At 39.2% G+C, this 17070-nt stretch overlaps 1 protein-coding gene across 4 annotated transcripts in view; it reads right to left on the bottom strand.

Moving 5' to 3' along the window:
- Positions 1-17070, bottom strand: part of fancd2.L (FA complementation group D2 L homeolog) — a 44177-nt gene that overhangs the window by 14827 nt on the left and 12280 nt on the right. For all 4 annotated transcript variants that reach the window (XM_018256917.2, XM_018256918.2, NM_001095691.1 and 1 more), the window contains 17 exon segments: positions 16875-16979; positions 16394-16494; positions 16148-16253; positions 15353-15388; positions 14438-14584; positions 13976-14110; positions 13691-13822; positions 13508-13615; positions 9046-9155; positions 7664-7721; positions 7457-7576; positions 6505-6578; positions 4843-4983; positions 3264-3364; positions 1292-1407; positions 1088-1196; positions 113-214 (listed from right to left, as the gene is read on the bottom strand). In XM_018256917.2, coding sequence (XP_018112406.1) covers positions 113-214; positions 1088-1196; positions 1292-1407; positions 3264-3364; positions 4843-4983; positions 6505-6578; positions 7457-7576; positions 7664-7721; positions 9046-9155; positions 13508-13615; positions 13691-13822; positions 13976-14110; positions 14438-14584; positions 15353-15388; positions 16148-16253; positions 16394-16494; positions 16875-16979 — 1801 coding nt within the window.

Here is a 17070-nt window from a genome sequence, read left to right as displayed (position 1 = left end):
TTATTGCTGTAAACTTCATATTTCAGGTAGCATGGCATTATTTACATGTATAATTTAGTTAAAAAATAGATATTTTTCTGATTTAACTAGAACACATAAAAAGAATGAATACCTTTTTTTGCCTTTTTTGCCGGGGCTGGTGCTATAGCAGAAGGCAATACCTCCTGTGGCTCAGAATCAAAGTGTGCAGATGATGGGATGTACCCTGGAGAGGCTACAAAATACAAAGTACATACAGATAGAGCTGGGGTTTTTTTTCCAATAAATAGAAGTTATGTATTTTACCAACAGACACACCAAAACTTGAAGAACAACTCAGACAGATAATTTGATTATTTGATAATGATAGCCATTAAAGCAGAAACAAGTGCAAGTAACTGGTTGATGTTCAAGGATGTTCAAAAGAGAACAAGATAAAGAAGAGATGTCTGGACCTGTAAAGCTTTTGGGATAATATATTTGAATCCAAGAAAAGAAAGTTTTGCCAATACCTGTGTTTGCTTTCAACGGGGTGCTCCCACATTTATTCAAGGTGCTTCCAGACACTTTACAATTGATCAAACGTTTCGGGACCGCATGGCCCTTCCTCAGTGATCACTGAGGAAGGGCCATGCGGTCCCGAAACGTTTGATCAATTGTAAAGTGTCTGGAAGCACCTTGAATAAATGTGGTAGCACCCAGTTGAAAGCAAACACAGGTATTGGCAAAACTTTCTTTTCTTGGATTTACTACTGGCGAGTGGCTAGGCCAGGGCCATATATACCTGCATCCCCTGCTACGTTGTTTTCTTCAATTGAATAATATATTTGAATACAGTTCAAATCACAACAGTATATGACACCATGGTATTAGCCACTATATATACTGTCACATATAAACTATAAGTTCATTCAAAGCTTTAACGTATAATTTATTCTGACCTCGGATCAAAACTCTCGTTGCCGTTGTGGATCTCCTATGATTCACCAGAACACAAGACAAATGCCTGATGACCTTTGATTTTTTTCTTCCCACTACATACTGTATACATGCATTTCAGTACTGGCCCTTTAAAGTTCCAAATTTGAGCTGTGATCTCCATGCATACCTGCCAGACATTTCTCCAGAACGGACTGCAGCCATGTGATGTTTTGTAATCGTGTCAGCACTTTGCCCTTCATATCTGGATCTTGCTGCTTGCAGAACGCATTCACAATCTAATAAGAATGAGAAAATATCCTATCATCTATATTGCTTCTGGCAGTATATTTGGCAGGAGTAAAACTTTCCCCTTCCCCATCACAATCCTTACTTCTCTGAACCAATTAAGAGCAAAGAACAATAGCGAGCAGAGAAATTCCCTTTCTTGTTTGGACAGAGACTCCATCTTTTCTGTTATCTCTAGGTCTGTTAGGTATAAGGGACAGCCTAAAATGACAAAAGGTAATTGTTAAAATATTTCTGTGTGTAACCATATGCAATATCTACCTATACGGGAATACATTAGAGGATAAAAAAGGGCAAAGTGAAAAAAACAGGCACAAAGAATCATCCTTTTGCACTTTGCCCTAACAAAATGTTCTCTTGCCAACAAAAGCAGCTATAATATAGCAAACACACATTCCTTTTAATATATGATGCTTGACTTCAGCAGTGCTGAATAAAGAAGGGGTGAGATGTAGGAGGCACATTTGTACTTGCATGTCAACTGTATAGTTGGCTTAAAGGACAGGGAGTCCTTTGGTTTTTCCCATTTTGTCCTAGCCCTTGTTAAAGAGCCTTAACAACTTTATCTACATGTATTTATTAGACATTAATCGCCCTGTCAGATGGACATATGTGGCCTCCTACATGGCAGGTTTACTCAGCTTTCAAACGATCATCTATACTGTATATTCTAGAGACAAATATGCCCATGTACTTTTACATATAGATGTGAAAGGCACAATAGCAACCTGTACTTTACACCAGAGCGCTTCATTCGAGCACTGCTCCTGATCACAGCAACGTTACAAACAGCTGAACTGTGGTTAAACGGGGATGCAAAGTCATTTTTTTGAACATGTATGTATAGATTCTTAGCACTAAGTAAAAAAATTTTCTAATATATGTCTGTTAAAACTTTTTTACCTGCTTTGAGATACAGGAGTTTCTGCAGCTTTCTCTCCTCTCCCTTCATCGCAATCCCTCTTAAAGTTTAACAGCCGTAGACTCTCCTTCTCCCTGGTGCTCTAAGGGCCAGCAGTTCCTCAACAAGTATGTGTATATGTGAAGGTTAGGCCACCCTTGACCCTTTCAGTAGTTATCAGCATCAGCGGGGCAGCCCGTAAATCCATTAAAGGAGAACTAAACCCTAAAAATTAATATGGCTAAAATGCCATATTTTATATACTGAACTTATTGCACCAGCCTAAAGTTTGAGCTTCTCAATAGCAGCAATGATCCAGGACTTCAAACTTGTCACAGGGGGTCACCATCTTGGAAAGTGTCTCTGACACTCACATGCTCAGTGGGCTCTGAGCAGCTGTTGAGAGGCTAAGGTTAGGGGTCGTCACAAATTATCAAGCAGAAAATTAGGTTTGTCTGTAATATAAGCTGATGCTACAGGCTGATTATTAGATTCTGCACTGGTTTCTGTGCTGCCATGTAGTAATTATCTGTATTAATTACTAATCAGCCTTATATTGTGACATTTCTATTCTATGTGTACTGTATATTGTGAGTCGGTCCCTAAGCTCAGTAAGTGATAGAAGCACAGAGCATGTGCAGTGAATCAGCAGAAAAGAAGATGGGGAGCTACTGGGGCATCTTTGGAGACACAGATCTTTACTGCTAAAGGGCTGTGGTTGCCTTGGGCTGGTACAGAAGCCCAAAACATAATGTATAACATTTCTAGCTCCTTCTTTAATTAAGCTTTAGTTCTCCTTTAAGAGCCTGACAGCCAGCCGCAGCTGAACTTTAAGGGGGATCTTTATCAAGGGAGAAGAGAGAAACCTGCAGAAACGATCGCCTGTATCTCAAAGGAGGTAGAACATTTTTAATAGACATATTACAAAGTTGTTTTATTTAGTGCTAAGAATCTATACATACATTTTTAAAAATGTAAATACATAGCCAGCCAAAGTGACATCCATTTTGTTATGTGCCATTTATTATTGAAAATATTTGTGCTGTCAAGTGCACACTTTTTGTATTCTGGAATTGTGGGAAAACACATATTTGCATTCTGTACACATAAACACTGTTAAAAGTTTAACAATGCAATACTATCCATCACTTATTACCTAATAATGCATCGATTTCCTCCAGATTGCCTTCATGTTGATCTTCTATACATAGCCTCAGAAGACGAAAAAATGGAGACAGACAGATCGGAGAAACAACCCTGATGACAGTAATTTAATAGTGAGTGTGAGCAAAGATGCAGGAATAATCTTTGAACTATGCATAAAGAAGGCAATCGTATAAATAGAAGAACCCCTTTTCTTACAGAACACTGCACAAAGGAAATTTAAAAAAAAAAAACTATTGCTTAATTGTTAAATTTTTCAAAATGAATCAGTTAATAGTGCTGCTGCAGCAGAATTCTGCACTGAAATCCATTTCTCAAAAGAGCAAACAGGTTTTTTATATTCAATTTTGAAATCTGACATGGGGCTAGATATATTGTCAATTTGCCAGCTGCCCCAAGTCATGTGACTTCTGCTCTGATAAACTTCAATCACTCTTTACTGCTGTACTGCAAGTTACAGTGATATCACCCCCCCCTTCCTCTTTCCCCCCAGCAGCCAAACAAAAGAACAATGGGAAGGTAACCAGATAGCAGCTCCCTAACACAAGATAACGGCCGCCTGGTAGATCTAAGAACAACACTCAATAGTAAAAACCCATGTCCCACTGAGACACATTCAGATACATTGAGAAGGAGAAACAGCAGCCTGCCAGAAAGCATTTCTCTCCTAAAGTGCAGGCACAAGTCACATGACTAGGGGCAGCTGGGAAATTGACAAAATATCTAGCCCCATGTCAGATTTTAAAATTGAATATAAAAAAAATCAGTTTGCTCTTTTGAGAAATGGATTTCAGTGCAGAATTCTGCTGGAGCAGCACTATTAACTGATTAATTTTTTCTCATGACAGTATCCCTTTAAGGTATCAAGATCCAAATTACGGAAAGATCCATTATCCAGAAAACCCCAGGTCCCGCGCATTCTGGATAATAGGTCCAATACATGTATCTACATTGTTCCTGGTAGTATATTTACATAGACTGCACAAATGAAAGTAAAAAAAAAACCATTGCTCAATTTTTCACTAACATTAGATATGTCTTTATATATTTTTTAAAGTTTTTTATTTTTATTTCTTAGGGGACCCAAATAAAGTTGAACTGAATCATTTACATGCCCCAAAAATTGGATGGGGACCTTGCAGTAAAGGACAAGTAACATCTAAGAATGAAATGTACAGTATGCATTTGGTTATGCACTGTTCCTTGCACTGGTGAAAAGTGTATAATTCAGCAACACTACTACAGTTTATATAGAGTAAATGCTTTGTAGACATTTCAAGTTCAAATTGGGCTGTAGGGCACATTTACATAGCAGATACAAAGAACAACTGAGTAAAATACAACCGTTTGGTTGTATATAAAGTATTTTTTGCCAAAAAGGTTTATTTGTAGATGCTAAATGTAAAAATATATATAGATTTCCAGTTGTTTGCTACTTGTTCTTTCATTAATGTTTTTTTACTGTAGAAAGAAACACAACATTATAAAATATCCATGTTTTGATTCTGCCACATAGGTTAAGAATTGCTGACATAGTACGATACCAAAAGTGGCCAAAAATGCACTCTCACCTTCCTTCTTTATTGGCTACTTGTTCTGCACCTCTATTGCGCATGTCCTGGGACAGAAGAGGAAGTAGGTTGATAGCAATCCCACCCTGGCTATCATCCTCATCTAGATTGTACATGGCTTTCAGTGGGAAAATGTAGTTTCTATGAACAGAGCAAATACGGTTATGATAACTAGCAAATCTTAGAAGAACACAATAGACATATGGTTATATGTACTAATCAACTGTTCATAACATGTGTGGTAGAGTGACCAAAGAAATGTGTAAAAAGGTGAGTTTGCCTTTAATTTCTCCCCAATATAGTAGATCTAAGCTGCAAAGAAGATTTTACTTAACAGGGGATGGTTTCTCTGTTTAAAGGAGAAGGAAAGGTTAAAACTAAGTAAGCCTTATCAGAAAGGTCCATCTAAATACACCAGTAAAACCCCAAAGTAGTGTTGCTCTGAGTCCCCTGTCAAAAGAAACACTGCATTTCTTTCCTTCTATTGTGTACACATGGGCTTCTGTATCAGACTTCCTGCCTTCATCTTAAACCTCATTGCCCTGGGCAAGAGCATGCTCAGTTTGCTCCTCTTCCTCCCCCCTCCCTTCTCTGCTGTAATCTGAGCCCAGAGCAGGGAGGGACTCAGGCAGGAAGTGATGTCACACCATGTTAATACTGCAGCTCCTATCCTAAACAAACAGAGAGTTTCTAGAGCTTTTTACTCAGGTATAGTAAAACATTCTACAGAATAAATATAGCATTCTATCTTGCACTATTGCAGCTAATCTATTGGCAATAAAATGCCTCTGTAGCTTTCCTTCTCCTTTAAAGGATTTTGCTGACTGGCCCTGCAAGCTATATTGTTCTGAAACGAACAGGCAAGCCAGACAATAAATTATAGTGGTCCAGTTCACTTGTTAGAGCTAACTTTCCACAGGAAGAATGTCCTGTCGAAATGTATTTAAATGTAGTGAAAATGTTAGGAAGGTGTCTCTGTGAAGGGTACAGATCAGGAAGGTTACCTGTCTGTTTTAGGAACTCCCGGAGGTGCTGGGAGAGCTGCCTGTCACTGCAAGGAGCAGAGGGGGAGTTGACCAGGTGATTGAGTCTAAAGTGTTTGAAAACAGCCAGAAGGTGAGACAGGCCAGAGGCAGGTGAGCTGGTATCCCTGTAGGGAGGGGAGAGTCAGCAGGACTTAGTGAGAAGCCAAGAATATTATTCCAGAGTGTGGAAGGCGTCCTGTATGGCGAGAACCCCAAAGCAGGGGAAAAGTCTTGAATGTGGGCTGTTGAATCATTAATGAACTGTGTCCCTGTTACCTTTATGTTGGTAAGAGTTTGCCAAAGCCTGTGTTTTTGCCTGAAGACATGGTCATGTCTTTATGCTCCTGATCCTACGCTTACCTGCCTACCATAGCTAATTTCCCCCAAAAACTGTGTGTACAGCCAGCTTGTCACATATGGCAGAGCAGCAAAGGCCCACAACATTCTCCAGTCTGTTTGGCGTTTTATGACATTGGTTTCCCACAGGATTGAGGTCGGGTTTGAAAATAAGGGATTTAGGTGGATTAATTAAATCAGCTGCTGCAGATGAAGTACCTGCTACTGCTGTGCCAGGGATAGCCGCCTATATTCCTCCCAAAATAGAAACCCCTAATAAAGACAGTAACTGGCAACATACCCTTCCTCAGTTGGTGTGAGATCCTCCACAAAGTCATCCTGAAAGTCTGTTAGCACAGTCTTCCCCACCCAACTCTAGAACACAAGTACATGCGTGATTAACAGATTAACTGCATACAAATGACTACAAATACACGTCTATGTATAGTGGCAGAACCCCCTTATTATCTACACCAGCCCCATTACTCTACAGAGACCAGTCAGCGGGTATATGGTTCTGCTACATGTCACTGGTTCAGTAAAGTTCAAAAGATTACCTCAAACATGGTTACTAAAAGGTACGGCCGGGGCAATGTTTCCTATACAAATACATTACCCTCAGATGTGTTTATTAACATTATAAAGTAAGGTCAATGCAGCACATGATGGACTGTTAGCATACAAATGACTACAAATACACGTCTATGTATAGTGGCAGAACCCCCTTATTATCTACACCAGCCCCATTACTCTACAGAGACCAGTCAGCGGGTATATGGTTCTGCTACATGTCACTGGTTCAGTAAAGTTCAAAAGATTACCTCAAACATGGTTACTAAAAGGTACGGCCGGGGCAATGTTTCCTATACAAATACATTACCCTCAGATGTGTTTATTAACATTATAAAGTAAGGTCAATGCAGCACATGATGGACTGTTAGCAGATCTGCATTACTGCTTGCCCCAACATGGCACTTACATTTAGCCATAGACGTAAAGATGTAGTGATGCTATGGAGATCAAACAGCTGGATGCACCAACCACCGTTAAAAATGGAACATATTATGGCAATAGAAACTGCATTTTCTCTCACAAAGGGGAAATCCCTGTTTTGTTATAACAGTAGTTAATTAGCAAAGTAATGGTTGGTTCCAAGAGTAAAATAAAAGTCCTGAACTATATTGCCATAATAAATTACTTGTTTCAAGCATGCAGAATTTGAGCATTGACAGACAAATAAATAGATGTTGTACCATGACTTGTGGATCCAGATTTCTCTTCTGCACCAGGCTGGACAGTTCATCATAATAGAGGGCAGAGGCTTCCGCTACCCGCTCACTGCAAGTCTGTAGCAACTCAAGAAGGGCTGTCACCTGAAGCCACAAAGAAAGAAATACCTCACTATATATTACCTGCCCACAGTATTCCGCAAGCTGCTTCTATATCTTATGCATACTTACCTGTCTGAAGGTTTCTGCACTTAGAGGTTTGTTTTCTGGATGTTTACTCCCATGTTTTCTTTAAATGAAAAATAGAAGTTGTGTTGAAATGAGAATGACTATTAAAAATGCAAAAATATTATACACTGCAATGCTAATCTAGAGATATTCACTTTGTAATGAAACTCAGTTCATCTTTATGAATGCTGTTCATACACAGAAGTTAATTGGATCCCTTGGACAACATGAGGGGGGCATAAAAAATCTGAAACAATCACAGTACATATGAAATAATAAGCATTAATACCATTAAGCAGTTATGCCATTATGTGTACTGCTCTGGCATGGATTTACTTAAAGGGCAAGTCAACCCCAAAATAAGAAACATAATTCTAAGCAACTTTCTATTATACATTTATTAAAACATGTCTGTGCTTTTAAAGTTGTTTGTAAAAGCAATTGCTATTGAAAGCAGCATTTGCTTAACTTCAGGTTATTACTTTTTAAACAATATTGCAAAAGTCTTATCATTTGTTGTGTTTTTAATGAAATGTTTCATGCTTGAGCTTTTCCCTTTGCAAATTAAAAAGCTGGTTGCTAGGAAGTCAATCACAATAATTCCAGGCAGCAAGATGAATAGCAAACTGGAAGATACATAAGGGTCAGATATGAATCCTATGTAATACCAGTCAAAGTAATAAATATTTTGCCTAAAGATTAGGTTGCTTTATCTGTATTTGCTAATTGCAGGGAAATAAAACACATTTTACATCTCATAATAGGGAACAGCAAAAAAAGCCAAGTAGTTTATACACCAAAACCGAAAAAAAAAAAAAAAAAAAAGACTATGGGGCGGATTTGCTAAAACCTAAATTAATAAAAAAAATTTATGAAACAAATTCGACCAAAACTCCCTTCCACGATTTCAACGAATTTATCAATAATTTTTCTGTAAAAAATTGGAGCGACAAAATCAAGCATCAATTCGTATCATACTGTTGAAGCTTTAGAAACTCAATTTTATTTCGTTTTAACTTGACTTTTTCGGATTATGGGCCAAAAACCCCAATTTTTTCAGATAATCCAGTGCAAATTCAGACACTTCAAGACATCTGCTATTGACTACTACATGACCTCAACAAGTTTTTGGATTCTGATTTTTATCATCTTTAGGGTATGATGAATCTCAAAAAAATCTAGTTTTTCCCTTCCACGAAAAATTCAAGTTTTCATCCCAAAAGCCTCAACCAAAAAAAATTGTGGTTTAATAAATGGGCCCCATATTTAAACGTCACTATTATTACCATTTCCAAGTTTGCAGTGTAGTACATTATTCATACGGGGGGTGTTTAGTTGCTTTTCTGAGTTAAGGTTAAATGATTGTGGTGGGCAGAGCTACTCACTTGTTCATTGCCATACTTCCAACCATTTGCACAGCTCCAATGATACCAATTCGTTTGTACTTAAGGACTGTGCTGGACAGCTGCTTCCTGATCACAATAAACATGTCATCCTGAGGGGAAAAACAAGAGACATTTTATCATTATTTTTGACACATTTACACAGGACACGTTGCTGTTGCCAAAAAGTTATAGGTATATTTTTACCAGTATCTGGTGCATTCTCTGTCAGCGGTTTTCTATAGTTTTTAAACGGTCAAAGCGACAGGCAAAGCTAGATTTATTAAACATATAGGCAAAGATAGAACCTTTTACAAAAGACAAATTTGATTTAGAAATCTTACTTTGAACATAGATGTACCGGTATACAGAACATTTAATTAGACACATAGCACATAAATAGAATTTAACATTTATCAAGTAACTCTAGCTTCATGAAACAATGTTAGTTGGTGTGGCAAGACAGCATAAACCAAGATTTCAATGCTCTCAAGCAGGGACAATGACCCGCACTGAATAATATTACGAATAATTTACCAAATGCCTTATATTGGGAATAAAATATTGTGGTTGTGCTTCTGCCCTTAGACCTGGACAACATGGTATTCCCTTCATACTGTGATTTACATTTGATAAAACTACATCTAATTCTGCTAAAACTAACCTGGAGTGGAAAACATTTATGGAGTAATCTAATAAAAGTCACAAAGTTGCACTGGCCCCTTCGAGCCCTCTGTAATTGTTCTCCCACAATAAGACCTGGCAGCATCTGAGTAGCGAAGGACTCCACTCGAAGTCAAAGGCGGCTGCTCTGGTTTTGGGACACCAATCGTTACAGTACGTTGGGCCCTGAAACATAGATGCCGCCGGAGCAGCTGCTTCTACGGCCACGACCAAGTCCATTTTGGAAAGTCTTCTCCAGAGGTGAACAGGATCAGAGCCAGTGTCTCTAAGGACTGCTACCACCCTCCTCTGGTAGCTCCTTCACTGAACCCAAGATCTCCTTCCCTGAAAAGTTATTCTGGCAAGTTCTTTGCCTTCCAAAAGTCATGTAAGCTCCATTTTGGGTTTTTACCCTATTCCTTCCCTACAGAGGGTTAATTTCGTTATTACCTTGTTAAAGGGGGATCCCCAACCTGGCATTTAGCCAGTCCCCTAGTGATCCAGCACAACTTTCCCTAGCAGCCTTCTTCAAGGCAATGACCATCATTTATAATGATCGCACCACCTCTGTCGATGCAGCCATATGTAGTCTCAGGAAAGGCAAGCTGCGGGTCGAGGACTATTATACGGAGTACCGCTGTGGGCAGTAGAGACAGGATGCAACAACACTGCTCTAAAAAGCCAGTTCCTCTACAGACTCTGCACCTAAGCCCCTCTTGGCTGCCCCTTAATCTCTATCTAGAGGAACCTATGCAATTGGGCTCTACCAGACTAACCCCTGAAGAAAGGGCTCGTAGACTGGCTAAAGGCTTGTGCCTTTATTGTGGGGAAAAGGGGTATCTTCACAATACCTGTCCCAAGAGGCCAGGAAACAACAGATCCTAAATAGGTCTGGGGAGTCCTGTTTGGGTCATGCCGTTTCAAACCCCAACAATCTTCCCCACAGTTATTTATTCTAGTACTCTTAAATTTGGATAAAGGCTGCATTGAGTGTCCCGCTTTTCTGGATTCTGGGGCAGCTGGGAATTTATTTTACATCTCAGCTTTGTACTTAGGCCTGGTATTCCCACTAGGTCTCTAGTTCCGCCAGTCAGATTACTGGCAATTGATGGTAGACCTTTAGGGGTGGATGGGTATCTTCCCAGTCGGAAGGGCTTGTTTTATTTGAGGGGGATCATTCTGAGTGAATCCACTGCCCTCATACCCCGGTGATTCTAGGGCTTCCATGGTTACGGGAACACAACCCTCAGATTAATTGGGTCACTGGTGAACTGCTAAGTTGGGGTACAGGCTCCGAATCGCGCCAAGTACTTGCGGCAACCTCTCTTGAGGGGTTAGCCTTGGTTTATTCATCCTATGTTGAAGTTTTTTCTAAAAAGGCAGCCAAAGCCCTGCCTCCGTACAGGCCCTTGTTAAAGTAGAGGGTCGGATGAATTCAACCCAATATCAACAAATTCTTCAGGATAATATTCAAGCATCAGTTGAAGTTACGCAGGGGTTGGATATTCCAACAAGACAATGACCCTAAACACACTTCGAAATCGACAAAGGCATTTATGCAGAGGGAGAAGTACAATACTCTGGAATGGCCATCACAGTCCCCCGACTTGAATATCATGGAAAATCTATGGGATAATTTGAAGCAGGCTGTCCATGCAGGCAGCCATCAAAGATTTTGTATGGAAGAATGGTCAAAAATACCGCCATCCAGACACTCATAAAAGTCAAATTAACTTAATTTGGCCAGATCAGTAGCACTTCCATTGTATTTTAGTATTTAGCCATGGAGTGCGCCCACAACCTTTCCTTTTTGCATTTTGTATTTTAGCAGATCTATTCTGTTCGGAAGTTTAGCAGCTATGCTTCAGGCCAGGCTTCAATGTGGTTGTAGCACCCCCACACCCATCCCTTTTAAAGTGGGGAAGGATTAATCTCATGGAACCAATGCTGCAGTCTAGGTTATCTTTCTTCCTTTGAAAGCTAATGGAGGGGGAGGACTAAGCCCTATGATTGAAACCAATGCCCAGGTAGGGAGACCGTTATTTCAGGTAATGCTTTTATGCCGGCAGGCTTTAGCTTTTGAGTATTATGACCAGAGGTAAATAGTTAGGGACTGCCATATGGGTTTTACCTTGACGTGGTATGGTGGCTTATCAATTTTATGATCATAATTTTGTAACTAAAAAACCCTTTCTTTGTAAATACATGCATCTGCACAGATTACTTATATGACAGAGGACTAGGGAATGTGCATTGATCAATCACTCTTCTTTTTCTCTATATCCTAGATTCACAATGACACTGTATTGTAAAATCCATCCTTGTGCTTTGTTTTCTAAGAAATTCTCCCAGCGGAGATTAATTATGATATTGGTAATAGGGAATTGTTGGCTATAAAATGGGCGTTTGAGGAGTGGAGACATCTTCTGGATGGTGCCAAACTCATGGTTAGTCTTTACTGATCACAAGAATCTGTTGTGTATTGATTCTGCTAATCGTCTAAACCCCAGGCAGGCTAGGTGGGCAATATTTTTTGCTTGATTCAATTTTGTTATAGCATATAAGGATATTGTACTGAAGGGGGTAATTGTGGCAGCCCTGAGCCCAGATCTGTCTTCCTCCAAAGCACAGGTTAATCCTCCTAATATGACTTCTGGCAAACTTTTTGTTGCGGAAAGCCTGCGTGAGGCAGCTTTGGCCGAGACCCACGACTGTTAAGTTGCAGCTCATCCGGGCCATAGTAAAACCTGCTCCCTCTTCTCTTGTTCATTGTGGTGGCCAACCTTGAGGCATGATGTTGGCAAATATGGTGATTCATGCCTAGTTTGCCAACATTCCAAACATTCCAGATCTTTGCCTCAGGGGCTGCTGCAGTCACTTCCTATTCCTGTAAAGCCATGGACTCATATATCCATGGATTTCATTGTGGAATCATAACTAAGGTGTTATGTTTCCAGCAAACAGTCGCTCTGGGCCGATTTTCTTCCTTGGGCTGAGTTTGCTTTCAGTAACGCTACTCTTTCTTCCACTGGAGCATCTCCATTTGTTATTGTTCTTGGCTATAATCCTAGAGACTTTTCGTTTTCAAGCCAGTCTTCGGATGTGCCTGCTGTTAATTCTTTTGTTGAGCACCTACCTAAGATTTGGCCCAAAGTTCTCTATCCTCAGCAACATATGCCCAAAAGAGAGCATCAGACAGTCAACATAAGGCGTCACCTGACTATAAGGTGGGTGATAGGGACTGAAAGTCCCTCCACCAAATTGGGGCATAAATTCATTGGTCCATTTTCAATATCTGAGGTTATTAATCCCAGCCTGGTTTGATCTCTGCCTGTTTTGAAGACTCTTCTGATTCCAATTGGTACTGCGTTGATTCTACCTGTATATAAAACTGGCCTGTGACCCCACCTTGCTCCTGCTACCCGCCTTGGTATCATGTTGCCTGTGCGGTTTGACCCAGCCTGTTCCTTGACTTCGCTAGCTGCTCCTCCATCCTATCCCTACACCTATGGTTCCCGAGGTTGCCAAGAACTCTCTCCCTTGTTCTCCCTCAATAACACCTGGCGGCATCTGAGTAGCGGAGGGCTCCACCCGAAGCCAAAGGCTGCTGCTATAGGCAGAAATGCGGCTAAGACCAGAACCTTTCAAACCAGTGCGTAACCTCAACATCAGTATATTTATTCTGCCCAAGTTCACTGCCTGGGAGCCCCAGGAATAATGTTGTTGAACTCTCTGTAACTGTGCAGAAATCTACAAAAAGTACAATTCAATAACTCCATACATTTTTTTTTTTTTTTTGTACCTGAATGTGGCCTCCCTCCTGGCCCCTGCTGAAAGCAAGTACACTGAGGATGTGGAACAGTTTACGGATTTGTTGTGCATTTAGGTTATCCAGGTAATCTAATATACCCTGAAAGAAAGGATATTACATTTACTATGCATAAAGAACAAAATGAGAGACTTCTAAATGACAGTTCTTACAGACCTTTACAAAAACAGCATAAAGAGCAACTGCAGCAGCATGACTGGACACCAAATCAGTAAGCACATCAAGTGAAACATCAACTTCAGCTGCATAACCACTGCACACATGGGTCACCAATGCTCCAACAACCTCCTGCAAGACCAGTGAAAGTTTATATTCTAAACAAAAGCATTACATTCTGCTGTAACAATATAATCACAACAAAAAACTGTGATTTTTATTATTTATTGTAAATTCAATTGGACTTGTATTACATTCACACGTCTTGTGTATATGCTGTCTTACCTGCTGGCAGTAAGAATCAAAGGAAGAGAAAGCACTTTTATACATAAGGCTGCCAAATGAGACCACACTCTGCTCTGCGGATCGTAGCATAGATTGGGCCAGGGACAGAATAGAGGGAAAATAGTCTCGCAAAACCTGCACAAAAGATTTTTTTTATAAAATTAAAGTCACACTTGCACAGCACTGGTAATCTGTCAGAAAGCTATTTATTTGCCCGAACAAATACACATTTATCTAAGGGCTCCTGCAAAACAGAGGGTGAATGGAGCCCTGAAGTGTTAATTCTAGTGTTAATGCACAATTTGTGCTGCATAATTTTTTGTAGATGCTGCTATTACACTTTATGGCTGAGAAAATTTTAGCAAGTGGTGCCTCGTATAAATGCTAGCGATATTGGTGGAATGAGACCAAACCTGAAAACATGACTGTGAAAGTGCACATTTGCCTTCCTCCATGGCTCACCTGTGAATGATTCCTGAAGGCATTCTGTAATAGCTGGTCCAAAATGAAGCCAGAACGAATCTTGTTCCTCAGAACCCTTTCTGCTTGTTTCTTGCTGCTGTTTGTTTGTGTGGTGTAAAGGATCAGGAGAACAATCAAATCAGAAACCTGGTAGAGAAATAAAAATAAAAAGTCAGTGCCTAGTGCACAACATTTAGAAAAATCAATTGAACCACCACAAACATCATTATAACATGACAAAAACTTGAGAACCTCCTTTAACTTCACATGCACAGAATATAAACATGTTTGAGGTCAGCAGAAAGATATTCCAGTTTTGGTTACATATCTCCATTTACTATGATATAGTAAATGATATGGCAAGTTTGGATCCATCTGTAAGTCACCATTATAAGCTTCATTTAAGTATATGGCACAAGGATGGATCTGAGGCTTTCGCTTCACCACTTTTTTCAAACAATGTCAAATCACCACAAAACTACTTCACTCATATTCTCTGATATTGGGTGCTATAATTCCACAAAGTATGAATACAGAATACAAAGAACCAAGACACAAATCATAAAAAAATAGAAGCACTGGCAAAAAGACTTGTTCCTTAAAGACAACAAAGTTTGGTACAAACTTGTGTTCCTACCTCAATATAAAATAATATATATTTATAAAACCTAAACCACATGACTATATCCTTACAGCAAACTCACTGTATGTATTATTGATTGTCTTATTGATTGTGTCTTATTGCAATTTAAATAGCAAAAAAAAGTCTCTGATAGATTGTGCTCTACATTTGATGACTTAACATCAATATTAGAACAGGTATTATAAGGTACGACATATCCTGAATGAATAATATAATGTGGAAGACAGGACAAGTTCTGATTACAGTAAAATCTGTTATTACTATAGAATTACCTTATGGTCTCCAACAGTGTCAACATTTTCTATTGCCTTAAATAAACAAAGAAAGTATTAGAGAGAATCAGAACACAAGCATAAAAAAAACCAATCCTCACTATGCACTAAACCAAACGGATGAACTAAACATATCAATCTAATATAGAATATAATTAAGCACTACAGTCTAAAGATTAGAGTCAGAATTTATTGTAAATCAAATTTATCAGAAAATCACAGCATGCATCAGATTATTCATCTTGAAAAGTCTACCATGAAACATGGGTCAGCACTTTCTGCTGCTGCTCTTTAAAGGACCAGTAGCACCAAAGAAAACTTAAGGTTTACAGCTATAATGTACAGTTTCCTTTCACTGGTAAAAATGGAATGTCTGCTTCGCAAATTGCAATTGAAAAAAAGTTGTTTTTGGAGCACTTTGTGAGTTTTACCTTTTTTTTTAAATAAACTAAAAAAAAAAACTTTCATGACTTCCAGTCAGCAATTTTAAGGGTTCCTATCGTCAACATAAATGTGTGTGTGTGCTGGGGGGGGGTAAGGTAATTTCCCCACTATTCTTTTTACTCTTCCCATGAGACAAAATTCCACACATGTAATGTAGAACTGAAATAACTATTTAAGCATGGGCAACCATGCAAAGCTGTCAGAATATCAAGGGACAATGGATAAAACAGAACTAAATACTTTTTCAAACGTGAATTTTGGAAAAATATATGGTATCAAATGCAAATACGAATGCATAAAAAAGCACAAGCTTTATTTTCAACTGCACAAGAGATACTATGCAAATTTCACCTTCATCCAAGCTTCAGACGTGTGCTTTTGAAATCGGACAGACGATTTAATGACATCCATCATAAGCGAGACACAGTCACTGCTCTTTGTTTTATTCACTGAAGAGCTGAAAAAAGAAATGGTTATTATTCCGATGTCACATTAAAAAACGTTACAGACATTTTACAGAAACAACGATACTACAAGGCTGCCTATTGATGCTTTAGGATTCTGAGCATACTAGGGTGAGCTTTAGGTGTACTTTACCCAGCATGTGGCTTATTTCTTTCTTTACTCTGAGTTGCATATATCTGTTCAAGCGAAGAACAGGACTCCAGGTCAAGTTTCTTTCTGAGCTCAGAAATCACCTGAAAAAAAGATTATGTTAGAAAACGGATATCCACACACACAACACAATAAATTGAGTATTAATAAGTTATCACATGTGCAGTTCAGAATTGCAGCTTCAAAAATACTTGAACCTACAGTAAGCATTCAAATGGCTAAGGCACAAGGCTATTCTCTGATGAAAAATCTTAGGCTGAGAAGCAACAATACCGGGGGGGGGGGGCACATATTACCTATTTGTGTGGGTGGGGCAGTTCTAATGTTTTCTGCGCTTTGCTGGTGGAGAATGCACCCCATGTGCCCACAGTATTATTTGCTAAGAGAAAAAATATTTTTTCCTGCAAAAATGTCACCATGATGTAGATATGTTCTTGGTTAAATACAGTACAAGACAGCTCACCTCTAATGCATCTGAAGGTGTTACAGCATGGAGAATAAACTTTATTATTACAGGCAAATCCTCTAGTTCAACTGCTGAGAGGGTGGACATAACTGACTGGCGCACCTGTGTAGGGAAAAATGTAAACGATTAGATGTACAAAAACTTGCCATTTACCATTTGGGTGCATTTAGTTTGGAAAATAACTGCAATACAA

Source organism: Xenopus laevis, chromosome 4L (genome assembly GCF_017654675.1).
Source record: "Xenopus laevis strain J_2021 chromosome 4L, Xenopus_laevis_v10.1, whole genome shotgun sequence".
In the NCBI taxonomy this organism is placed as follows: Eukaryota; Metazoa; Chordata; class Amphibia; order Anura; family Pipidae; genus Xenopus; species Xenopus laevis.
Note: the sequence above shows the minus strand (reverse complement) of the source record. Positions and strands in the feature narration are given on the sequence as shown.